At 44.4% G+C, this 26461-nt stretch overlaps 1 protein-coding gene across 1 annotated transcript in view; it reads left to right on the forward strand.

Moving 5' to 3' along the window:
• The first annotated feature begins 8161 nt into the window (after positions 1-8161).
• The window catches only part of MYO5B (myosin VB), a 403095-nt gene continuing 384795 nt past the window's right edge, over positions 8162-26461 (forward strand). Inside the window, exon 1 of the mRNA XM_030810458.1 lies at positions 8162-8542. Coding sequence (XP_030666318.1) covers positions 8516-8542 — 27 coding nt within the window. The 5' untranslated portion in view covers positions 8162-8515. The remainder of the gene's footprint in view (positions 8543-26461) is intronic.

Below are 26461 nucleotides of genomic sequence, written 5' to 3' on the forward strand. Positions count from 1 at the left end.
AGATGCCTGGTCCTCTCTTGATAGTTTTTCTTATGTGAATGTTGTACTTATGCCTCATGGTTGTCCAGGATTTATTACCCTGAAACTTCCTCCCTGTGGGCCTGGCCTCTATTAATCAGCTTAATCTCTCTTTCACAAAACTGATTTTTAAGTATTTAAGAACACAATGTCCCTATCTCTCGTTGGGGGTCCCCAGTCCTCACCATTCCTCAGTCCTCAGAGTCTTCTTTTCCTAAACTAAACAACTTCAATAACCTTCAATCATCCTCACATGTTAGAACTCCACCATGGAAGAATGTTGGAGCAGAAGTCTGGGTCAGGGGGTCGGGGACTGTGCCAGGGCCTCCCCGTACAAATAGTAACAGAAGTTACTGCTGAAGCTGCAGAGGCTGGGCGCTAACTTAAAACAGGTGAAAAAATAAGTCTGTATTGTCCCAAGAGAGACCTGGAGATGAGCACAGACTAAACTGGCAAGGTGAAAGCATTTCACAGCATCAAGATGGTTAACACCATTTTAAATCCTGAATTCCTAAGAAAGTCCTAATGTGGGGAGCTGTGGAAGTAGCTGTCCTCTACCCCAGGGGCTTTAGACTTTCTTGCTCTTTTTTTTTTTTTTTTGCCAGGGTCTTGCTCTGGTTGCCCAGGTTGGAGTGCAGTGGCATGACCACAGCTCACTGCAGCCTTGACCTTCTGGGTTCAAGCAATCCTCCCATCTCTGCCTCCTGAGTATCTGGGACTACAGGTGCATGACACCACACCTGGCTAATATATTTTTGTAGAGATGGGGTTTCCCTATGTTGCCCAGGATTATCTCAAACTCTTGGGCTCAAGTGATCCTCCATTTTGGCCTCCCAAAGCATTGGGGTTATAGGTGTGAGCCATCGTGCCCAGATGACTTTCTTGCTCTTATATTCTCAAAATGAATTTTTTAAAACTATATGTCTCCATACATTTTGGATATTTTTAAAGTTTCCATAGTTGAAAAAGATGTAATTTTGGTGTACCTAGTCACTTAAAATACTGTATTACTGTTTTAAATGAACCCAATGGACTCTAACTGTCATAGCAATTTGATAACTTCCATTGTCCATTTTTAAAATACACAAACAAGTTATTTAAATCAATTATTTTTTGTTCCTTGAGCCTGAAACTCCATTCCACTTTTTCCACGGAATTTTATCCTACATTTTTTTGTGGTAGAAGTCCTTTTAATAACCACCCTATAATAACCACAACAAAAATAGCTATATAAATTAATATATTTAAAAAATTTCCAGTGGTCTAAGTATTAAAATTATTTTGAATTATCACAAATAGTATTACTGCACAGCTTCAAAAATCTATTCCTATATCTGTTATAAGTGTGGAGAGGAATCTTGTTTACATAAATAAATAGGTAGGAAGGGAAGTTTTGTTGGAACAGCATCCTTCAATTCTTTGAATTCCTTCTGAGTTGCCAAAAATTACATAGTGATCCATCAAAGGATTATTTTTAATAACCTGTCAGCTGACCACTGGCTTAAGTCCTGCTTCAATTTTGTTGATAGCACAGAAGTGGAAACTACTTGAGCTGCAAAAGAATTTGTGGCCCCTTCTTTAGTTACTTGCTTTCTCAACACCAAATTTCTAAGTGTCCTTTTGTGTGGCATCATGCTTTGGCTACCCAGGCAAACCACCATCCTACTACTCAGGAGGTCTGAGAATGTGTCTTTTGCAAAGCGAGAGAAAGGGACCTGGGAACTGAGACCTGAGAATGACCCTCACCTAATTGCAGGCCTGATTTTTTTTCAAATCAGTGTTTAGGAAGAAATACATATGAAGATATAGGATCTGGACACCGATTCCTTTAAAACAAAATATGGGAATAACAACGTGAATAGTCTTGGTGTACAGGGCCCCACAGACCTCAATTTGAAGATGGCCACTTTAGCAGGTATTTGGGGAATGAACCTGCCATGATGAGGAGAGAATTTGCTAGAATGAAGTTCTTATCAGTAAGCCAAGGATCACAGAACACTTTTGTATATGATTATATTAGTCATCTATCACTGCATAGCAAATTATCCTCAAACTTAGTGGTTTTAAACAACACATTTATTATCACACAGTTTACATGGGTCACAGAATTATGTCACAGTTTCTTTAATGTAGATGCAGCTTGATGGGATCCTCGCTTCAGGGTGGATCACAGGGTTGCAATCAAAGTGTCAGCTGGGGATGTGGTCTCATCTGAAAGCTCATTGTATTACTCAGGGTTATCTAGAGGGACAGAACTAATGGAAAATATATATGAGTTTATTAAGTATTAACTCACACAATCACCAGCTCCCACAGTAGGCCATCTGCAGGCTGAGGAGCAAAGAGAGGCAGTTGGAGTTCCAAAGCTGAAGAACTTGGAGTCTGATGTTCGAGGGCAGGAAGCATCCAGCAGGGGAGAAAGATGTAGGCTGGGAGGCTAGGCCAGTCTCTCTTTTCCCATTTTCCTGCTTTTTATTCTAGCCATGCTGGCAGCTAATTAGATTGTGCTCACCCAGATTAAGGGTGGGTCTGCCTTTCCCAGCCCACTGACTCAAATGTAAATCTCCTTTGGCAATACTCTCACAGACACACCCAGGATCAATACTTCGTATCCTTCAATCAAGTTGACACCCAGTATTAACAATCACAGTCATTTGGACAAGAATCTCCTTCCAAGCTTACTCACATAGTTGTTGGGAGAATTCGGTCCCTCAAGGGCCATTGGACTGAAGCCTCCCTTATTTCCTTGCCATATGGGCCTTTCCACAGTAACTCTCCATCAGGGCAAGCATATGACAAGAGCCAGAGAGAGTTCCAGTAAGATGAAAGTCAAAGTCCTTTATAATTTAATGAATCTGGCATGCCATCATCTTTGCTCTATTTTATTGTTAGAACCAAATCTCTAGGTCTAGTCCACACATAAATGGAAGAGATTACACAAAAGGAGACCATTAGGAGGTGAGAAATATTGGGAGCCATTTCAGAAGCATCCCATAATCGGGCTTTAATGACTATCTGTTGGGGAAAACAACTTTGACCATTATTCCCATGTCTCAGGGACTACTATTTCAACCATACTTCCATTTCTTGGATACAATCTGGAAAACTCAACTCAGTACTCAAATCTGTATGAGAGAGACAGTGGATTGCCAGCTGGCCGAGGGTGATGAGGACATTATGGACCTCTGGAAATGAGAGAGGACCTGCAGAAGTTCAATGACTGTGCTGGCTGCCTCACAGGATAATGAATTCTCTATCGGCAGCAGTGTCTAATCAGAGCCTGGGTGGTCCCACATTTGGGAAGCTGAGCATTCTTGCACTGTGCATTAGGCTAGATGACCTCCACCCCAAAAACTGTGATTCAGGGTCAGTGAGTCCATGCCCAGGTTTTAGTTCAGGGATAAGTTTGTTTTCTCTCACCCTTTCTTCCATGCAGGTAAAGTTGTCCCCTTTTCACGTTTGGGGAGTTTATATTCCAACTGTGAATATACTTTATGGCTCCTCATCCAGATCCAGAATTGACTTTATTCATTCCCTTGCCCTGGTTTGGGGGGCCAGACCTCAGGAGAAATCCTGACATAATTTAAGACAAGGTTTCTGGAAGAGACAGAATTTGGAGAGAAAGGAGTCTAATGGATTATGTTATTACTGAAAACATTTGAAATATTTGCTGTCCTGTTCTGGTTGCTCCTCCAGTCAGTGCCCTGCCCTGATAATTTCAGAAGCGGCCCTGCATCTTGTTTTGGCCAATGAGATGTGAGTGCATCCCTCTCAGTACTGAAATGTGAGTCAGTCCTCAAGCAGAAGCTTTAGAAGCTGGAACGGGGTTTGCTGCATCTCTTTTCCTTCCACCACAACACAGGGAAGCTTCCAGGTAGGAGCCCAAAGGAAAGTCTCTAGAGCAGAGCCGCATCCCACCCATGGTAGGTATGTAATATGAGCAAGAAAGACAGCCTTTGTTTCAGGAACTGAGGCTTTCGGGATAGAGCAGGAAAGGGAGAAGATATTAATCTGTTTGGTAAAGGAGAAGATATAAGAAAATTATTATTATTTTTGGAAACAGAGTCTCACTCTGTTGCCCAGGCTGGAGTACACTGGCACAATCTCAGCTCACTGCCACCTCTGCCTCCCGGGTTCAAGAGATTCTCCTGCCTCAGCCTCCCAAGTAGCTGGGTCTGCAGGTATGCTAATTTTTGTATTTTTAGTAGAGATGGGGTTTCACCATGTGGGCCAGGCTGGTTGTGAACTCCTGACCTCAGGTGATCTGCCTCAGCCTCCCAAAGTGCTGGGATTACAGGTATGAGCCACTGTGTCCGGCCCATAAGAAAGTAATTTTAACTGTCACTGTATAGTTTATAAACCGCTTTGACAGAAGGGCCAGTGAATAAGAAGGGTTCTTCTTAGTGGAATTCCTCCTCTCTTTCTTTCTTTGCTTATGCGAATTTTTCTGTTTAGTAATCCCTTTGTTTTCTCTTTTCCACTAATTAATGAGCAGTACTTCGTTTAAGACTTGGCCCAAAACATATCTCAATTTACCTACTATTTACTGTGATCAACTTTGTGCAAGTCATGTTCTAGGATGTGCAGAGGACACAAATATGGATCAGGTGTGGTCCCTGCCCTCAAGACTCTTAGAGCCTAGTGGTGAGGAGGAGAAAGGGATATTAGTTCACATATCATACAGGGTGCAAATGAATGCCTTGGAAGTTCACTTTTTGTTATTTGTGTGAGAGAAATCCTCACCTGTCAGGAAGGAGACTAAGGCATTTCCAACAGGTATCTTCTTTTTACTTTGAGAAGCCATGGAGCACAGAGCAATGTTTCTCAAAGTGTGGGCCCTACACCACCTGGGATATGTATTAAATTTGCAGACTCGTAGGCCGGGCGTGATGGCTCATGTCTGTCATCCCAGCACTTTGGGGGCCGAGGTGGGCAGATCGCCTGAGGTTGATCAATCTCTACTAAACCCCCTCTCTACTAAAAATACAAAATTAGCCAGGCGTGGTGGCGCATGCCTATAATCCCAGCTACTCGGGAGGCTGAGGAAGGAGAATTGCTTGAACCCGGGAGGTGGAGGTTGTGGTGAGCTGAGATGGCACCACTGCACTCCAGCCTGAGCAGCAAGAGCAAAACTCCATCTCAAAAAAAAAAAAAAAAAAAAAGCAATTCAGACTCATTGATCATGTCTCTGACCAAATGAATTAATATCCCCTGATAGCCCCTTAATCCTGGTACACACTCAACATCCATTGACATAAAAAGCAAGGGTTAGACACTCGAGTGAGACTTTAATTGAACAGTAGCTGTCTGACCTAGAGTGTTTTTCACACCCTTCCTCCCTAAGCCTCACTTTGCCCATCTGTAAAACAGGCTTAATATTCTGAACCTCCTTTATAAGGTTGTGAGGCTTCAACAAGATCACAGAAGTAAAGCGCTTGGTATGTTTCCTGGATCAAGTAAGTTTTAAAATGTCTTTATTGTTCAAAGGAGGGAAAGACCATATCTGACTGTGGGATTAGAAATTCACAAAGCTCTGGCCAAGTGTAGGATTCAGGAATGCGATTCAGTTCAGTCAACATGAATTGAGCCTTTCATTTGTGCCAGGTGTGATGGAAGCCAGACAGTTGGAACCAGTTAGGGGTGGGGAGAAAGGATGGAAACAAATGAGTGTCAGGTTGGTCCGAGGTCCAAGTGGCATTGTTACCGTTGCCTATCTGCAGGTGGAAAGGTGGATCTTGAGTAAGGTTAGAATTAGATTCGAGAATTAGCATTGTGAGCGAGAGACAAAATGGGGGCGTGGCTGAGAAGAAAGATGAGATCTCTGAAATGGAGCATAGTTTTATTCAGAAACCAGGAAGAGGACGCAGGCCTAGAAAATAATGTTGAGAAGGTTTGGTTAGAGAGGCTGAGAAAACAAGAGAAAAATAATACCCAGGGAAGAGATGGTTTAACGTAATGGGTTGAATCAATTCCCACCCCATGCTTCACAGTGATGAGGCAATTTCAATAGCATAGGGCTGAGTGGAAGCCAAATAAGAAGAAATTAGAACAGCAACTTTTATTTATTTTTTATTTTTTAAAGATGGAGTCTTGTTCTGTCACCCAGGCTGGAGTGCAGTGGTGTGGTTTCAGCTCACTGCAACTCCACCTCCCAGGTTCAAGTAATTCTCCTGCCTCAGCCTTCCAAGTAGCTGGGATTACAGGCATGCGCCACCACGCCCAGCTAATTTTTGTATTTTCAGTAGAGACGGGGCTTTCACCATGTTGGCCAGGCTGGTCTTGAACTCCTGACCTCAAGTGATCGGCCCACATTGGCCTCCCAAAGTGCCGGGATTATAGGCGTGAGCCACCACACCCAGCCAGAACAGCAACTCTTAAACTTGGCTGCCATTAGAACCATCTGGGAGCTCTTCAGAATCCTTTCACCCAGGGCAACACCCCCCAGACAAGTTAAATCAATTTCTGGGAGTGGGAACCAGACATCCAACTTGTTTCAAAAGTGATTTAGATGTGCATAAAGTGTTGAGAATCAGAGAATTAAGGAGGGACTGATTGTAAGTGGAGATAGCTAAATAAGTGAAGCTACTGCTTTAAGAAGTTTAGCAGGAGAGGAAAACACAAAAAGCCAGGAGCCAGTGGAGAGAGGAAGAGTTGCTAGTAGAGAGATGGGACCACTAATGGTGGTGGAGGAAGAGGCCAGGATCTAGACAAGACTGACGACTTTCTTATTCAAAAAGGGGAGAATCACCCGGAGGCAGAAAGAACAATGAGTACTGGCCCCACACCAGAGTTTCTGGTTCAGTAGGTCTGCAGTGGAGCCCAATAACTTGTATTTCTAACAAGTTACCAGATGATGCTGATGGTGGGCGTGGGGGGTGGGGACACACTTTAAGAGCTACAGGAATTCGGGGAAGGGAACTATGCAGAAAAACTTTTGAGGAAGAGAAAAAAATCCCTTTCTGCTCTTGCCACTGATATGAAGAGTTCCATTTTAGGTCCAATGAGAGCCGCCCAAGCTTTGGTCAATGCATTTGTCACCCTGGAAGTACTATCCTTTAGACTTTCAGAGGAGCTTTAAAAACTGGGATACCCAGGACCCATCCTTCATTATATCAGAATTCCTTGGGTTGGGGCCTCTTCCTTGGAACGCTTAAAGCTCCCCAGGTGACTCTCATTGTGGAGGTGCCCATGGGAAGGCCTGCACAGGTGAATTACAACGGGATCTTGCGTTCCAGGTGGGATGCCTCTGAGAATCACCTTCTGGGGCTCCTCAAAAACGGCCCGGGCTGGTACAGATGTATCTTCTGGTTGAGAACCACTTTTCAGGGGCAACCCCTGGGTCAGGGACAGATGTCACCTTCAGAACGGAGTGTCTCCTCTGACAGCCCCTGGTCTCCCACCACAGACTTCTGGCAGTTTTTTTTTCTTGGTTGAAATTTCTACTTTTCGCTGCAAGTGGGAGAGGAGCTGAAGTTGCTGTAGGCAGCCAAGTGCCATGGGCAGAGAGGGAACACAAATAAACGAGGTAGTGAGTGGCAGAAGGACCCGGAGTCTGCATGTAGGAGAGACGGGGGTTGGGAGAACGTGAGACTTCCCGGAAAAGCAGAAACCCTCTGAGATGAGTGGCCTGGAGTCTCCTTGGAGGCTGTGGGCAAAAGTGGCCAATATTTGTACAGAAGGAGTTACGACTCCCACCTTTCTGACAAGGATTTCCGCTCAGAGAGTTCAGTTTGAAGGAGAAGATCCTTGGTGTATGTATATCCAGGTCGCCTTAATAACGATCTACGAGTAACTGAATTTTAATCATGAAAGCGCTGAATACAGCCAGGTAAAATCGAGGGCAATGTCTGGGGCCTTCCAGCCATAGACGCTTCTCTTTTTTCCCCCCCTCTCTGGTTAGTTCCTCTCCCCTTATCTTGTCTGCACCGCGTGCGTGCCGGACTCCGCGGGGCCGGTGCGGGTGGAAGCCGAGCGCGGCAGAGCAGGTGCGGGCACCGGGCGCACCTGTGCCTGCGCGGCGTCCAGCAGGGGGCGGCCCGCGCCGGTCCCCGAGCTCCTCTCTGAGCGCCCCGCCCCCGGCCCGGAGGCCCAGGTGGCAGCGCGGGCGCGGGAGGGCGCGTCGGGCCGGGCACCGGCAGGGCTCAGAGGCGCGGCGGCGCACGGGCCGTCCGCTCTGACGCGAGCGGGTCCTCCCTCCTCGCCGGCCCTCGCCTCCTTCCCACACCTGGGCGGGGAGCGGTGCGGCGCGGCCTCCTCCCCCGGCGCTCGCAACTCCTGTCCGGCCGCAGCTGCGCCGCCGCCGCGGGAGTAAAGGTCGCGCCGCCGGGATTTAGCCGGCCGCGGCGCCTCCGGGAAGCCGGCGGGGCAGGTCGGAGAAGAGCGAGAAGATCGAGAAACTCCAGGCCAGCCCGGGAACATGGCGCCAGGCGGGCCAGCCGCGGACTGAGAGCCGCGGGGCAGCGAGGAGCCGGGGCCCAAGCCCCGCCCGGCCCGGGCCATGTCGGTGGGCGAGCTCTACAGCCAGGTGAGCGCGGCAGCGAGGGAGGCGCCGCGGGGCCGGGGTGGCGCGCTCGGGGCCACCTAGCACTCAGGGTCGCCTTCTCCCTCGGCTACTGGAGGCGGGAGGTGACGGGAGACCCCCCCCGTGTCCCCCTCATCACCGTCCTCGGAGTCGCTAACTTCGGTTGGAGGAGAAAGTTTGGCGGTTCCGGGAACGCCCGCACTGACCCGCCACCCGGCTCCTGGAGGTTCCGCAGCGCCACGGCTCAGCACCAAGCCGGGGCTGTCGCCCCCTCCCCGCCGCGCCCCTCACTTTCGTTGCCTGGGCTCGGCTCCAGCCGAGTTCCCCGAACGGCAGGGCGACCCTGCCAGCTCTGAGCGCCGTGCGCGGGACGGTCCCCCGCGGTGCGCCCGCTGCTGTCCCCTGTCCCCGCCGTGGACCCCGCCCCAGGGGCTCTGCGGCGCCGGCTCTCGAGGGCGCGCCCCCGAGGCGTCCTTTCCTCCCGCAGACCCACAACAGGGAACCCTGGACTTGGGAGAGGTGGGGGTTCTGGACTTGGTGGAGAGGGAGGAGACAACCTGGCGTGAGGGCGCGGCGGCTGGATGGAGTGGGGGTAAGCAATGGGTAGAGGGGTGCGCCGTTATCTCCGGAGACCCCAGGGGAGAGTGTTGTGAATTTGCTGGGGATGGGTGTTTTGACGCGGCCCCTCTGGTACAAAGGGGGCTTCAGTGACTGCGGGGAGGGGATTGGAGTAAAGTCGAACCGGGAGCAGGGTGTGAGTTTCAGGATGCCTTCAAGGTCAGAAGGGATGTGCGAGGCTGGGTGCTCCGAATCGGGAACAGGTGCAGACCGGGCGGAGACGCCCGCGTTCCGCAGCAGTTGCTGTGGTTAAAGTTAGGGACAAGTCACCACTTCCAGGGGAGCTCGAGGCAGCGCTGCAGCCGCCCAGGACCCTTAGAGTTTCAATCTGGAGTCAGTAGTGAGAGGGGCAAAGGCCTTTTCTTCACATGTGCCCCATGCCCCTTTAAGAAAACAAGTTTTGGATAGTCCAATGCCTGGTTTTCCTGTTCGTCTTCTTGGGTGGCCAAAACACGTTTAACAGTGCCTGTGCACACGCCTTCATGCAGAGTTGTATGTGCGTGTGGTGTCCACGCGCGTTGCGTGGGTGTGCGATTCCCGGGACACCCGCCCGGGCCAACAGGTCTGGGCTGGGTAGGAACAGTCACTTCCGCGTCCTTACCTGGCGATCACTCGCGGCTGTCTAGCCCATGTGGGAGCCCTTCAGCTCCGTGGGCTGGCCACCCTTCTAAGTTTGAGGAATTTTCCACTCTCCCATTCCTCCTGGAGGGGAGCAGGGCCGGGATGAGTTCACGCTCACGAAGGTGGCCGCAGAGGCTGTCACCTGGCTGGGGGTGGGGCCGCAGCAGCCTCAGATACCGCTTTCGAGCCCACCAGGGGCCACCTGTGCAGCGATCAGTGATGGGCGACGGCCTCTCGGGGAGGAGGGGAGGAGGCGGGAGCCAGGGCGTGAACTCTGTGGCAGTCCTGGCCTTGGAACGGCACCCCACCCCTCTTAGCTGTGGAGGTATTGGGAGGATCCCTAAAAGCTCAGCTTTCAGTTCTTTCCCTGAAGCCGGTTAGGTTTTCAGGAGCTGGGACTGCAGGCTGGAAGCCAGTGAGGCAGGGGAAAAATCTGAACTGGAGTGCTCAAAGAGCCGAAGCTTTGTTACATTAAAGTGCATGGAGATACAACTTGTACTCCTAAGTAAAAGGAGTGACTCAACTGAATATACCTACAATGTGTTAAAGTATTTTGTCAGGCAATATTGAATTGCTGTATTATATGAGGGGGAAAGTTTGTGGGGGAAAAATGGAGTTAAAAGATTAAAAGTATAAACTTTATTTCTCAACACAGTTTCCATCAAGTTCAAGACACTTTTGTAAGTTATACCAGCCACTTAGTTCGTCCCTAAAGAACTGAGGGTCCTGGGAATTTAACCATGTCAATGCAGTCTCTTTTACATTATTAACTGGAAAAGATGCAGGTCATTTACTTCAAGATTAGGACACAAAGTCAGAAGGAGCCAAATCAGGACTGTGAGGTGGACGCCTAATAGTTTTCCATAGAAACTCTTGCAAAATTGCTCTTCTTTGAGAGGAATGAGAAGGAGCATTGTTGTGGCAGAAAAGGACTTTCTGGGGAAGTTTCCTGGATGTTTTTCTGCTAAAGCTTTGGCTTCCTCAAGACACTCGTAATAAGCAGATGTCATCATCATTTGGCCTTCTAGAAAGTCAACAAGCAAAATGGCTTGAGCATTCCCCCAAAATGTTGCTATGATCTCTGCTCTGAACCAGTCCACCTTTGCTGTGACTAGACCTCTTCCACCTCTTCGCAGTCTTTGCTTTGATTGGGCTTTGTCTTCAGGATTGTACTGGGAGAGCCACATTTCATCCCGTTACAATTCAAAGAAATGCTTCAGGGTCTTGATCCCACTTGTTTAGAATTTCCGCCGAAAGCTCTGCTGTTGTCTGCGGTTGATCTGGGTGCAGCAGTTTTGGTATCCATCAAGTGGGAACTTTGCTCAACTGTTTTTGGTCAGAATCGTGTAAGCTGAACCAGTTGAGATGTCTGTGGTGTCAGCTGTTGTTTCTACCATTGTCAGCCCTCTTCAATTAGGGCACAAACAAGATACATTTTTTTTTTTTTCTCTCAAATGGATGTGGATGGTCTGCTGGTACAGGCTTCATCTTCCACATCGCTTCGTCCCTTCTTCAAATGAGTTATCCACTTAAAAACTGATTTCTTTGGGGGCGTTGTCCCCATAAACTTTTCATAAAGTAATGATTTCACAATTCTTCTCTCCGTGCTTCATCATAAATTTGATGTTTGGTCTTGCTTCAATTTTAGTAGAATTCATGTTGCCTTGATAGGGGCTTCTTTTCAAACTGATGACTTACCTTTCTTAGTGCCTCAAACTAGACCCTGTTCTAGATCCCATTCATACTTGTTATAACAAGTATAAAACTATGAGTTTGTTTTGGTGCAGAAAACTCTGAAATCCATGTGAATTTTTTTCATGATATGCATTTTCCATGACCTTGAATAGTGCTCATATGAGGTTAATGGACAATTGAATAAACCCTTAATCTTCGGAGCACTAGTTTTGAAGAACAAGAATTAATATTGGATTGCTTTTAAAGACAACACTTGTAGGAGAAAACAATTTGATTTTTAGTTAGAAATTAATACATTGCATGTTAATCCTTAGGAATGATGAAGTAGTGGGAGTCTGAACTTGGGTTTCAGTGTACTTTCTCTCAGGTTATGGAGATGTATAAAACTGGTGTCACCAGAGAAAGGTCTTGGATATAAGACACTTAAAAAGTAGCTTCACTGGTGTGAGGGGTTGGCATAATTAATCCCAAACAAAAATTAGAATTCTTCCCTAAGGGCTTCTGGGCTGCACCTTGCTCTGTTAATGGGTTTCCAGTTCTTAATCATTTAGGGTCTTGATTCTGAAATTAAGGAGATTTTCTGGGACCCAAGACAGTAGCTGCTAGACTTATGTTTTGAGCATCTGTTATTCTTCCTGGCAATTAACACGCTTGTGCTTTACTATGAGAAGCAGTTGTGTAGTTGCCTAACCATGGTCTCCCCACTTGCCAAGCTGGCTTCTCAGTGTGCATGTGAATCATAGGTTACACAGGGAAGTTGTGCCTGCTACTCAGATTCACTTTGTTTCTTAGAGATTATTCATTTTAGTGTATTATCAAAATAGCCAATGTTCCCTTTTATTTTTAACTTGCGAGTGGGCTTTCCTAATGTGATGAACACTGGAGCCAGACACACACATCAGTGTATTATGTGTGATGGAAATAATTACCCATTATGCTAACAGCATTTATACATTTTTGGGAATCGAAAATTTAAAGCCCTTTGATTATACCTGTTGCTTTTGTGACAGTTAGAAGATGTTATTATTGGAATATGAAACATTTAAATATATATTAGCTTGTATTAAATAGCATTCAGTAAGAACCTAGTGTATTTCTAGTTATCTAAGAAAAGACTTTCTTTTTCCCTCCATCCAATTAAATGTGTTCTTGCTCTTCTTGATCTGTTCCCTTCAACTGGCAGTTTATATGTTACATGTTTTTTTTTTTGGTAGGTCGGGGGCCAAAGGGCACTTCTCTATGAACAGAGACACTCCTGTTCTCAGAAGACCCAACACCTCACCTTTGAGAAATTGTTTTCTTTGTAGTGAGGTTTTTCTGGATGGAGAAAGAGTACCGGTCAGTGCCAGACACTTTCAGGGTGATGTCAAAGTGAGTCAGTCTCATTCACTCTCACATCAGCTCTAAAGGTGGAGCTGATGATGGTCTCTGTTGTCACAGTGGCATGCATGTGGTCAGTGTGAGTGCTTGGCTTCCAACCCACTGGAAAAGACAATGTGGGCTTTGCTTTGCACAGATCCAGAAAGAAGCCCACACATGTGCAAGCATGGTGAATACCATTTCATTATGATGATTGCAGATAGTAGTCTGATTTTAAAGCATAAAATGTAACCTCTCCTTCTCAGGCTGAGTAATACAACTCTTGTCTATAGAAGAGTTATTTGGGACAAAAAATTTAAATACTGCTATTTCAAATACCTGGATTTTCAATATGCTACTTTGATTCTAGCCAGCAGAATGAATGAGAAATCGTCAAATTGAAACTGGTGCCTTGAAACCAGTGCCTTCAAATAACCTTTTTTCCTGCTTGGCTTCTAATTGATAGGTGGTGTCTAAGCAGTGGGTTTTTGAGTGCTGCTGGGAGGTTACTTTACTGGCAGACACACCATGTGTATGGCAGCTTTGCACCCAGGAGCCTTTACTAAGGGCGCTTATTTGGGACCAATCATTTGAAAAATAGATCTGTGCTTTTGGACAGGTGTCCTTTAACTGTCCCTTACCTATACCTCAGGTAATGTAAGTTTCTCCCAAGTGTCAGTCTGAAGGCAGCAAGAGCCACCTGTTTCCTCTGTACCCAGTCACCCCTGCTGGAGGGGCTGATGATTTGTTCTTTTGCTGGTAGCTCTGAGTGATGTTCTTTTTTCCAAAAAGTGGTGACAGTGTTAAATACATGAGGACTTGAAGAGTGTCAGCAGATGCTGTTAGTGTTCCTCTTGTTTCCCCCTTACTCCCTTCCCTGCATACTGCCTTGGTGTTAGCTCACTCCCAATAGCCAGCACCCATCTCTTTGTCAAAGCTCCTGAAGCTGTTTTGCCTGTGTGCATAGGGAGCCTGGGAATTGACACTCTGCAAGAGGGAACAGTCCTTAACCAATGGCACTGTAATGACATTAGTTTCCTGTCTCGTCACCTTAAGAATGGAACAGCTCTAAAGTATGGCCCATACTGTTTTCAGTTTCTTTGTACAGTTGAGCTAAAGTTACCATGCTTGGGACTTTCCTTAATATCACATGCTTGCTTGACTTCCTTCCCTCTCTTGTCCACCTTCTCTACTCCCCTACCAGTCTTTTCCTGAAAACACTGCCTTACAAGTCTCTTGAGCAGGACTCCTTGTCTCAGGATCAGATTCTAGGAGCCCAAGTTAACCCATAACTCATGGTGGCTTAGCTTAGTGGATGTTGAGAATCTCAAGGGCTTTGGCCCCTCTAGGGTCCCAGGAAAGGCTGAAGAGAAGCATGGAGGTTGCGTGTCATGCTGTCACTTTCCTTCTGAGCCTCATTCTCTGTCTTGCATGTGTTTTTTTTCTTCTCTCATCCCTAGTTCCAATTCCGTTGATCCTCTACTCCCCGTTTTCAGATGGGCCTATAAGCCCAGTGGATCCTGCTTGACCCTGTTGGCAATCATCAGAATTTTGAAGTTTCTACTTGTGACTTGTGGATGTGGCATATTCCAATGGCCTGTAACCTGTACTTATTGAGCAGTCTCTTGCCCTGCCCTCCTTTGTTGGTACGTGTGGTTTTTTTTTTTTTTTTTTGACAGAGTCTCACTGTGTCACCAGGCTAGAGTGCAGTGGAACGATCTCAACTCACTGCAACCTCCGCCTCCTGGGTTCAAGTGATTCTCCTGCCTCAGCCTCCTGAGTAACTGGGACTACAGGTGTGTGCCACCATGCCCGGCTACTTTTTGTATTTTTAATAGAGACGGGGTTTTACCATGTTGGCCAGGATGGTCTCGATCTCTTGACCTCATGATCTACCCGCCTCAACCTTCTTGATAGTTTTTATGTGATGCCTTATCTACATAGGCTGAGATTCTGGAGAACAGAGGCCATGCCAGACATTTTTAGGAGCCTTCAGTGTGTTTGATGATAAAAGCTAAATACACAAAGTACACTAACAATACAGGATTATCTGTGTGTCATTAGAGGAGTGCACATTACTCCTCTACAAGTTACAGGCATTTTGTAGAAGTTACAGGCACTTTGCAGAAGTGTTGGTCTGGTGGGCTACAGTATTGGGGGAAAGGCTTCCTTTAAGGTATAGTGGGACATGACTGGGGCCTAAAGAATGAATAGGATTTGAAATGCATGAGGAGGCTGTAAAGAAGGATGCTCTCTCAGGAGGAGACAGGGGAGAGTGAGTTTAAGCATAGGGACAGGTATGAGCTAGATGTATGTGGGGATAATCATAGCACTATTTTTAACTATTTTGAAATATAGACTTACAGAAACATTGCAAAAATAGTGCAGTTTCTATATTTTTCCAGATTGCTCTAGTGTTAACATGTCATATAACCATAGTGCAATTATTGAAACCAGGAAATTAACATTTCTGTAATACTACTAACTGGTCTATAGAGCTCACTGGAATTTTACCACCCTTTTCACTAATGTTCTTTTTCTGGGCCAGGATCCTGTCTAGGATTCCACATTGCCTTTAGGGTTGTAGCTCCCTGCCCCCATCTAGTGACAGTTGCTCAGTTTTTTGTCTTTCATGACCTTGACACTTGAAGAGCATTGGTCAAGCCAGGCACAGTCACTCACACCTGTAATCCTAGCACTTTGGGAGGCCAAGATGGGAGGATCCCTTAAACCCAGGAGTTCGAGACCAGCCTGGACAACATAGCAAGACCTCGTCTCTACAAAAAATAGAAAAAATTAGCTGGGTGTGATGGCATGCACCTGTGTCCTAGCTACTCTGGAGGCCAAGGTGGGAGGATTGCTTGAGCCTGGGAATTGAGGTAGCAGTGAGCTGTGATTGTGCCACTGCACTCCAGGCTGGGTGACAGAGTGAGACCCTGTTCCCCCAGCCCCCCCAAAAAGCATTTCTCAATAATTTTATAGAATGATTTTGGGTTTGTCAGACTGTCTTATGCTTACATGGAGGTTGTGAATTTTGGGCAAGAACACATCAGAAATGCTGTGCCTTTCTCACTGCATCACCTCAGGAGACAGTGATATCAATGTATCTTGTTACTGACGGATCACTTTGATCCCTTGGTTAAGCTGATGCCTGTCAGTTTCCTTTTATTGAAGAATGGAATTTAGAAATGAAGATCTGGATGCTAGGTGTACTCATTACTACTTTTTGTAGTTACGTAGAGATTACAGAGACTAGAACTCAATAAATGTTTTATTAAGGGCAAGGGAAGTAGAAGAGTCAACTATGAACTTGAAATGTCCACCTTGAGTGTGGACAGAAGTCAGGTTGGAGCAGGGATAATTCTTGATTTTTGACATGTTGGGTTTGGGATGAAAATGGTTTGTCTAAGTGAAAGCATTTATTTACATTTGGAGATTTACCAAAGAGCTTAGAGGAGAAATGTCAGGATCTGGGGTTCTTGCAGATGATGCCTGGGATTTGCTTTTCTTTAATGAAGAAATGCAGTTGTCTGATAGCATGGTGTTAATAAGGGTAAGATCAGGAGCTTGGTATGGGCATTTCCAAGGCCTTTGTGACTATGATCTTGACATGGACACCCTGGATATTGTGGCGCTTTCAGCTACAACACATTGGAACAGATACTTTCTAAGCCTTGATTTCTTTATCTGAAGAATTGGGGTGGTACCTGCACCATGGGGAAGTTACTGGAGGCTTATGATCCTAATCCATGTGAAGTGCCTGTCTAACATAGTGTTGGCAACTGTTCATCAGTTTGCTTCTCCCTCCAGTCACCATGCTGGGTGGCAGTCAGCATTATGTGGCTAGCATGTTTTTTCCCCTAACCCTTCCCTGCTGTCCTGCAGGGGTCTTGATCACAAGGAGTCTTGGTGAAAGAGGAAGTAGGATTGCTACAAACATGAACTATGAGAGCGGTAGACAAGGCATCGTACTCTCCACCATCCCTGGGGAAGGAGCAAGAGCAGTCCGAAAGAAGTTTTAAGTTTAACCTGTGCTTTCTGGTCTCTTATTATAGCTTTAAAGGAAAATTAGAAAGTATTTTTCACAATGCTTCTCTTTTCCCTCTGTGCATACAAATGATTATTGAAACAATCCATACAATGCAGGAAAGACAAAAGCTCTTAGTCTCATTCCCAGAAACAGCTACTCTTGACCACTTAGGCATGTTCTCTGGACCTCCGTTGTCCAACAGGGTAACTGCATGTGGCTGCTGAGCACTTGTGATGAGGCTGGCCCAGCTAGGGATGAGCTGGAAGCATGCAGTACTGTACACACTGGGTTTCCAAGACTTAGAAAAATGTATGCAAAATATCCTTCATACTTCTTATATTGGTTATGTGTTGAAGTGATTGTTATTTGTATATTGGCTAAAATATTCTGTTCAACTCACCTTTTATATGTGATTATTAGAAAATTTAAAGTACCACAGGTGGCTCAGAGTTGTAGTTTGCATTCTGTTTCTCTTGGGCAGTGCTGCTTTAGACTTATGCACAATATGTACTCAAAACAAATGGGATCGTGCCATGTCTATTACTCTAAATCTTAATCTATGGCTATCTTTTCCTGTAGCCTACAAAGGCAATTTTGCCATTTTTAATGGCTGCACAAGGCGGCATATGGATGTACTGTAATTTTTTTTTAAAAATATACATTTTTTAAATTGCCAAGATCTGATGCCATATATTGTAATGTGTTTAACCATTCCCATGCTGCTGAGCATTTAGGTTGGTTCCAATTATTTTCCTTTTGTTCTTTGTTGACAGTAATAATTGCACAAATTTATGGGGTTCAAGTGATTTTTTTTAATACACATATACAATGCATCATGATTAAATCAGGGCAATTAGGTTATCCACCGCCTCAAACATTTATCATTTCTTTGCATTAGAAACATTCAAGATCCTATCTTCTAGCTTTTTTGAACATACCAATAAATTGTTAATCTTTTGATACTGTGAAAGATTGTTCTTGTAACCTCATTTATTTTCTCAGAATAAATTCCTAAAGGTGGAATTGCTGGCATGCACATTTACAGTCTTCATTGATATGGCCAAATAGCCACCGGAAGAGAACCAGTCTGTTTCTTCACCACTCTAAGTTCAGGTCATTGTTCTTTCTCTCTTTCTTTCTTTTTTTTTTTTTTTAATTCTTATTCATACTAAATGTTTTACACATGTTTTAAAGTTGACTTTCATTGGAGGATTGAGCCTCTGTTCATATGCTATTAACTGGCATTATTTCTAACTGTTTTTGCTCATTTAAATGACTACTCTATATTTTTATTTTTATTTTTTTGAGACAGGGTCTTGTTCTGTCACCCAGGCTGGAGTGTGTGTGGTGGTGCAATCATGGCTTACTATAGCCTCAATCTCCTAGGCTCAAGCAGTCCTCCCACCTCAGCCTCCCAAGTAGCTGGGAACAGGCATGCGACACCATGCCCAGCTAACTTAAAAAAATAATAATTTGTGTGTGTGTGTGTGTGTGTAGAGATAGGGTCTCACCATGTTGCTCATGCTGGTCTTGAAGTGATCCTCCCACCTCAGCCTCCCAAAGTGCTGGGATTATAGGCATGAGTCACAGCACCCAGTCCACTCTATATTTTGAGACAGGAAAACATGGAAACCAGAATATTCAGGATCCAATATATACATTTAAAGAATAAAGCACCTTGGCATGTATTTTCCCCTTCATTTGTTCTGAGCTTATGTATTTTGAACCCTGTAGTTGAAAAACTACTGGTTATGGAGCGCTTTTGTGCCAAGTCACTTCTCAGCACTAGTGTTAGCTCATTTAACAATAACACAGGCTTATGTGACTTTCCCAAAGCTGACTGGCTTGAGGGCCCAGCTTCTGACCACTGTGTTCTACTGCCTTCCATGAGGTTATCTGTCCATTTATGGTGAGTCAGGACATCATTTGGATATAAGGGGCCCTAATGTAGAGAGTCCTTTCTACCTAGCACTGCCCTGCAACTCTCCCTGCCCCAGCAACAGGAAACTCACCAAGATCAGAGAAGGATCGAGTTCATGTGCAGAAAGAACAGCAGGTGGTCTGATCCTGCTTGTATTCTTTTGCCACTGCCACCACCACCACACCCAGCCCCATGTGCATCCTGGTGCTTCTTAAAACTCTGTCCCAAATGTAGGCAGAACCCCTGCTTTTGGCTTTCCTTAGGCCATGTAGTCCCAAACGAGATCCACATCTTCAAAAAGGCAAAGTGTAACAAAGTACACAAAGTCTTAGTCCATTTTTTGTTGCTGCAACAGAATACCCGAGACTAGGTAATTTATTTTAAAAAGGTTTATTTAGCTCACAGTTCTGTAGGCTGGGAAGTTCAAGGGCATTGCCCTGGCTTCTGGCAAGGGCTGTCCTGATGTCATAACATGGTGGAGAATGTCAAAGCAGAAGCAGACATGTGCAAAAAGACAAAATCTGAGGGGCATCCTGTCTTTATAACAACTCACTGTCGCAGGAATGAATCCATTCCCAGGAGAACGAATTCAGTCTCACTATAGCGAGAACACACTACTGTGAGAACAGCACCATACCATTCATGAGGGATCTGCCCCTATAACCCAAACACATCCCACTAGGCCCCTCCTCCCACTGCCACCACATTGGGGATCAAATTTCAACATGAGCTTTGAGGACAAATGAATCACATCTAAACCACAGCATACCTGAAATTCAAGGAGCTTGAAATTGGGTATTTCTGATCTAAAACTAACCATCCTTTCATTCTCAGGGCCTTGGTCCACTTTTCCTGGCTCCGTCTCCCCCTTAACATCCTCCAGTGAAAAGCTGCCTCCTTCCTACCGTGCTTGACATTTTAATAGGCATTTTGCTTTCTTTCTGGGCCATGACCTGACACTCCTGGAAGCCTTTCTGCATCTTCTTGTTTAGTCAAAGGTCTTTGCCTTTTGTGGGTGTGCCCTGCCCTCTGGAAATTGGTGTCTGATGGAAGATGAGCTTGCCTTCCTCACTCAGGTTGTCTGCTCTGGCCATCTTGGACAGATCCCTTCATGATCTGAGGAGAGTGCCTTATAGAGGTATATCCAGGACCCAGTTCATTCCCTGTTACCGTGTTAAGTGCTTATCAGGGGGTTTGCTAAAGCACTTCAGAAACATCCTCCAATTGAGCATTTTAAGTTTGACCCAGGAGGAAGTCCTGGAGTTTTTCAGCCCCAGGCATAGATGGGGTCCGCTGATCTCACTAATTTGCCTGTGAGAATGAGCAAGCTTATACATATGGGCTCACATTAATGGCTCATAATGCTCCTCTTAAAACTTACCGGCATAAATCATCCCCCTCCCTTGAATAATCCTGATAGTGACACAGACTCTGCAGCTTTTGTCTCCTTTGCTGAAGTTTGGGGAGGAATGGAGAGGCCCATCCTGAAAAGTTAATGACTTTCCCAGACAGCTTTTGCCATTATAAAACTCAAACATGCTGTAACACGAAATCCTAAGAGGAAGGAGAACATCCAGATGCCTTCTGTGTGGAATTAAAAGACCTCTGTCTTCAGGACTAAGAAGCTCAGGTCCCTTGCTTTGGAGACCAGCCTCCATGATTAAAAAATACCAGGCAATAAAATGCCATTTTTATTCATACTGTGACCTGGATATTGTGTATCTTGGAAGGTGAAAGGGTAAAATATTTGGACCAGTAAGTTGTCCTATATTTCACTATCTACTTCATGTGCCCTGGCCATTCGCTTTAGACTGTTGTTCAGTTTCCTTTGCTAGCTGTTCACCCAGACCCTAGCACAGCCCACCAATCATATGATACACTCTTAGAACATATTACTTCATTTCCTATGCAGCCCAGCTTAGGTGTCATCATTTAATGTGCTTTAGAGAGGAATACATACAGCATAATACCATTCTTAGAATTTCTGAAACAAAATGAATAGTATTGAAAGATATATATATATATATATATATATATATATATATATATGATAAAATTGAGGAAAAACCAGGGAATGAAGGAAAAGAAAACAGTCTAGAATAATTATTTGGGAGGTGGAAGTGGCAGGGGAGCAGCATGGGAAACTGTATTATTAACAGTCTAATTTGGGTAGTGAGTTCACAGGTATTCATTTTATTACTGTGCATCATCAATTATCCAAAAAAGGTGGTTCTGCTGAAAATAGTATGAGTTATAATGCCAAATTGAAAGATATAATGCCAAATCAAACGCTTTGAGGTCATAGGTAGTTTTAGATTCACCGTTTCACTACTCTTTGTTTTGGGTATGCAATTGGTAGTTGAGGTTGAGTGTGTATATTTGCAAAATTGCTATCATTGAAGTTGTAGGTAGAATCTTAGCCTCACATCCCTCACAGTTCCCAGGGTAGGGTTTTGCATACTGTAGGAACTCAACAAATATCATTGAATTGGTTTAAAGTTCACCTACAACCCCCCAACCCCCCACACCCTGGTTCTAGGCATGGCTCTTTGAGGAAAGTCCTCTCCTCACCAAGGAGCCACCTTCCTTGACCGTAACATTACCTTCTGTGATTTTGGAAAGGCTTTTGGCTTGGCATAACCAGTAGAAAGCCCGTCTGTTTCCTCTGGCACTTGCCTAAGTCTATGGAATGTGGAGCCCCTGTCAGGAGATAATTAAATGTTTTTCTTTTTTATGACAGTGCTCAAAGGTTTAGCACAAGGTGTGAATGTGGAATATCAGCAAAGTAACATTCATGGATGTGAGAGTGAATTTAACTGCCTTGTGTTTGACTATCCTAATTTTACACATTATTTTGGTCATATATTTTTGCTCTTACCTTCTCAAGGTTATCATTTGTTAAGAGCACAGTCTCCTATTTTTCCCCCAATTAACTCAAAAGGTTTTATTAACAATCTTTCTCCACCAAGCTGGCCAAAGGAAGAAAACAAACATCCCCAAAACCAGTCTTATGAAGACCCATGGGAATTTGCATGATGAGGTGGGGGCATGTATGGATCTCCACCTGTCCTGTTAGATCTAGCAAAGCTGGTGGCTTTCAGAACAGAAAACAGTGAATCCAGGAAGAAAAACTAGATCGAGTTGTTTTCTTCTCTCACCCAGAAAAGATAACAGTACTCATAGTTTTTGCCTGAAGGTTCAGACCATCTTTCATATTCATCACGTAGGCAACAAAGGTTTGGAGCACTGTCTCACCACTGGGATGTGTTACAGCCAGCACATGAGGCTGAGAGAATGAGCCCACCCTGGCAAAAGTAGGCTTTTGACCTTGAGTTCTTCTAATCCAATGGTTCATTTGTCGTATGAATAAGCATTAAGGAGGTATTAGTACGTTAAAGGGAGATGAATTGCCTTATCTCATCCTATCATCAGATTTAATCACATTTTCAATTTGCCTGAATTCCCTAATGAGGGACAATATTTATTTGTAAAGTAAGGAAAATGAATGTCTCCTCAGCCTGAAACTAGTGTTTCTTTGCTATCAAGCTGCTTGCCCTTTTAATTGCCATTTTACTGTGTGTATGTGTGTGACTATGAAACAAGCTGCAGGCACCAAAATGATGGCAATGCCCATAAAATGTGATGGATTTTTATGACCAGCATGCTAGATCCTGCACCATCTGAATGCGTTCTGTTTCCTTTGGTATGGCCACTTGGGCAGAGGGGTGCAGATGCTGTAGCTCATCAATACCTCTTATGAAACTGGCTTCAAACCTGATGGCGTGTGCTTTTGAGTCCTCCCTATGGTGACAATATCTTTGTCTGGAAGATAGGCTTTCTGTTCTAGAAATAGTTAAGTTATTCACACAACTAAGCTGGTTGAGTAAGGTGAGGACTCACTGACTTATCTTGCTATTGTCGACTGCGTGTGGCTTCCAGGTATGGATGTCAATTTTGTGAGGCCTCTTACTAGCCATCATCATCTGGAGTTACAGTTGGGCTTTGAATGTTCCCAGTGATCCATAAATGTAGAGCCTTCCAAATTGTCAGGAAAATACTCATTTGGATGTAGCAGTTCTGGTCTGTTTGGTTAATAATTTAAAGACAGAATTTTATAGTTATGCTGATTTATAGTTCCACTGAAATTATATGTATGTTAGTACAATTAACTTAGTGTATGAACATATAATTACTTCAATTTTATGGCAAGTATAATAGCATTAAAAATATCTATTGATTTAAAAATCACATGGAAAGCCCATTTCACCTAATTTCCTAAAATGCACTTTTGAAAGTGGATGGCGAATACTCTTTTTACTCCCTTCCCCCTGCTGTGTCAGGCAGGATGACAGGTGCTGAACGTAAGTGAATGAAAGATAAGGAGGTGGAGCAGCATTATCCATGATCGTCCAAAGCAGGGAGCAGCCTTTTGACTATTCCAAGGAATGGTCCATGGAAGGATGAATGGATGAATGAGATGTGGTCTGTCAAACAGTGGGATATATTCAGCCTTAAAAAACAATGAAATTCTGACATCTGCTACAACAAGGATGAACCTTGAGGGCATTTTGCTACGTGAAATAAGCCAGTTACCCAAAGATAAGTATGGGTTTCCACTTATATGAGGTATCTAGAATGGTCAAATTCATAGAGACAGAAAGTAGAGTGATAGCAGGGTTTTTAATGGACACAGAATTTCAGTCTTTCAAGATTAAAACAAAGCTTTGGAGATGGATGGTTGCGAGGGTTATACAACAATGTGAATGTACTTGATGCCACTGAACTGTACATTTAAAAAAATGATGACAATGCTAAATTTGTGTATCTTACCACAATTTAAAAACTAAACTCGGGGAGCAGGTGGGTGGGAAGGAGGACTGGAAAACAGAGGTTAGGTGTTTAGATGGGGGATTGGCCTGGGTTTTGAGTCCTGGTTCCTCAGCTTTCTAGCTGTGTAATCTTAGGCATAACCTCTAGACTTCAGTTATCTGTAAACCAGGAGCAAGAGTCTAGGACACCTCTCAGGCTTGTTGATGAAATGAGGTAACGTGTGAACTGTATTAAGTTGCTGATAGCCGCATCACTAGGAGAAGGTCAAGGCCACAGCCCACTGCAGGGCAGTGTGGTGGGCGTCAGAGTAGCTGGGAAGGGAGCTCTGTCTGCTGAATCCCTGGCTCCAGCTCCTCAGGTTCTGAGTGGCCAGCCTTGGATCGAGTCCTTTCACCTAACAAAGCACCAGCATTGATGGGGAACCTCGAGGTTACAACATGCTTTTCCTTTTCAGGTGTGGAAAAGGCCCTTAGGAGTCTTAAGATCCTGGTTTTGAGGACCAGATCTGTCAGATCTTCAGCCCTAGTGGTCCGGACCTAAGTGTTCCATAGCTTATGGTTATGGACCTTCCTGCATTTTGTGTTGAGAAGAGCATCCCGCATTGATACCACCAACAGGATGCTTGTATCTATCTTTGTCCCTCCTAGCACTTGGTATTCTTGGCTATTTTGGGTCCAAGGGCACTGCAAGGCATAGGCTTCATTCTGAGGCTGCTTTAGGCATCCTTTAAGGGAGATGAGGCTTTTTCAGGAACCAGGCTTAGCTGGTCTGAGAACTGTGGCCTAATAGGCCAGCACAGTACTAGGGGGCCAGAAGAATGCTGAAGTCTTCCATGGCTTTAGGGAGCAGGCTGTCCCATCAGCAGCAGGGGTGCATTGCCTTCTGTGCTAGTGCTGGCAAGGAGACTCAGTTACTCTTGTCCTTGGCTCTTTTCCCTGTCTTCTCACCTCTGCTGTGTGGTTTTTTTTTTTTTTTTTTTTAATGAGTTCAGATTTATTTATTATCCATTTGAATTCCAGTTGTGAATTGTCTTTTATGTTCTGTAACAGTTTTTCCATTGGTATGTATCCTTTTTTCATTGATTTATATTAACTCTTATTCTCTTTTTTTTTCATAGTTTTTTTTTTTTTATTATACTTTAGGTTTTAGGGTACATGTGCACAATGTGGAGGTTTGTTACATATGTATCCATGTGCCATGTTGATTTCCTGCACCCATTAACTCGTCATTTAGCATTAGGTATATCTCCTAATGCTGTCCCTCCCCCCTCCCCCAACCCCACAACAGTCCCTGGAGTGTGATGTTTCCCTTCCTGTGTCCATGAGTTCTCATTGTTCAATTCCCACCTATGAGTGAGAACATGCGGTGTTTCGTTTTTTGTCCTTGCGATAGTTTACTGAGAATGATGTTTTCCAGTTTCATCCATGTCCCTACAAAGGACATGAACTCATCATTTTTTATGGCTGCATAGTATTCCATGGTGTATATATGCCACATTTTCTTAATCCAGTCTATTGTTGTTGGACATTTGGGTTGGTTCCAACTCTTTGCTATTGTGAAGAGTGCCGCAATAAACATACGTGTGCATGTGTCTTTATAGCAGCATGATTTATAGTCCTTTGGGTATATACCCAGTAATGGGATGGCTGGGTCAAATGGTATTTCTAGTTCTAGATCCCTGAGGAATTGCCACACTGACTTCCACAATGGTTGAATTAGTTTACAGTCCCACCAACAGTGTAAAAGTGTTCCTGTTTCTCCACATCCTCTCCAGCACCTGTTGTTTCCTGATTTTTTAATGATGGCCATTCTAACTAGTGTGAGATGGTATCTCACTGTGGTTTTGATTTGCATTTCTTTGATGGCCAGTGATGATGAGCATTTCTTCATGTGTTTTTTGGCTGCATAAATGTCTTCTTTTGAGAAGTGTCTGTTCATGTCCTTTGCCCACTTTTTGATGGGGTTGTTTGTTTTTTTCTTGTAAATTTGTTGGAGTTCATTGTAGATTCTGGATATTAGCCCTTTGTCAGATGAGTAGGTTGCAAAAATTTTCTCCCATTCTGTAGGTTGCCTGTTCACTCTGATGGTAGTTTCTTTTGCTGTGCAGAAGCTCTTTAGTTTAATTAGATCCCATTTGTCAGTTTTGGCTTTTGTTGCCATTGCTTTTGGTGTTTTAGACATGAAGTCCTTGCCCACGCCTATGTCCTGAATGGTATTGCCTAGGTTTTCTTGTAGGATTTTAATGGTTTTAGGTCTAACATTTAAGTCTTTAATCCATCTTGAATTAATTTTTGTATAAGGTGTAAGGAAGGGATCCAGTTTCAGCTTTCTACATATGGCTAGCCAGTTTTCCCAGCACCATTTATTAAATAGGGAATCCTTTCCCCATTTCTTGTTTTTGTCAGGTTTGTCAAAGATCAGATAGTTGTAGATATGCGGCATGATTTCTGAGGGCTCTGTTCTGTTCCATTGATCTATGTCTCTGTTGTGGTACCAGTACCATGCTGTTTTGGTTACTGTAGCCTTGTAGTATAGTTTGAAGTCAGGTAGCGTGATGCCTCCAGCTTTGTTCTTTTGGCTTAGGATTGACTTGGCGATGCGGGCTCTTTTTTGGTTCCATATGAACTTTAAAGTAGTTTTTTCCAATTCTGTGAAGAAAGTCATTGGTAGCTTGATGGGGATGGCATTGAATCTATAAATTACCTTGGGCAGTATGGCCATTTTCACGATATTGATTCTTCCAACCCATGAGCATGGAATGTTCTTCCATTTGTTAAATGTAATCCAGCATATAAACAGAACCAAAGACAAAAACCACATGATTATCTCAATAGATGCAGAAAAGGCC

Source organism: Nomascus leucogenys, chromosome 4 (genome assembly GCF_006542625.1).
Source record: "Nomascus leucogenys isolate Asia chromosome 4, Asia_NLE_v1, whole genome shotgun sequence".
In the NCBI taxonomy this organism is placed as follows: Eukaryota; Metazoa; Chordata; class Mammalia; order Primates; family Hylobatidae; genus Nomascus; species Nomascus leucogenys.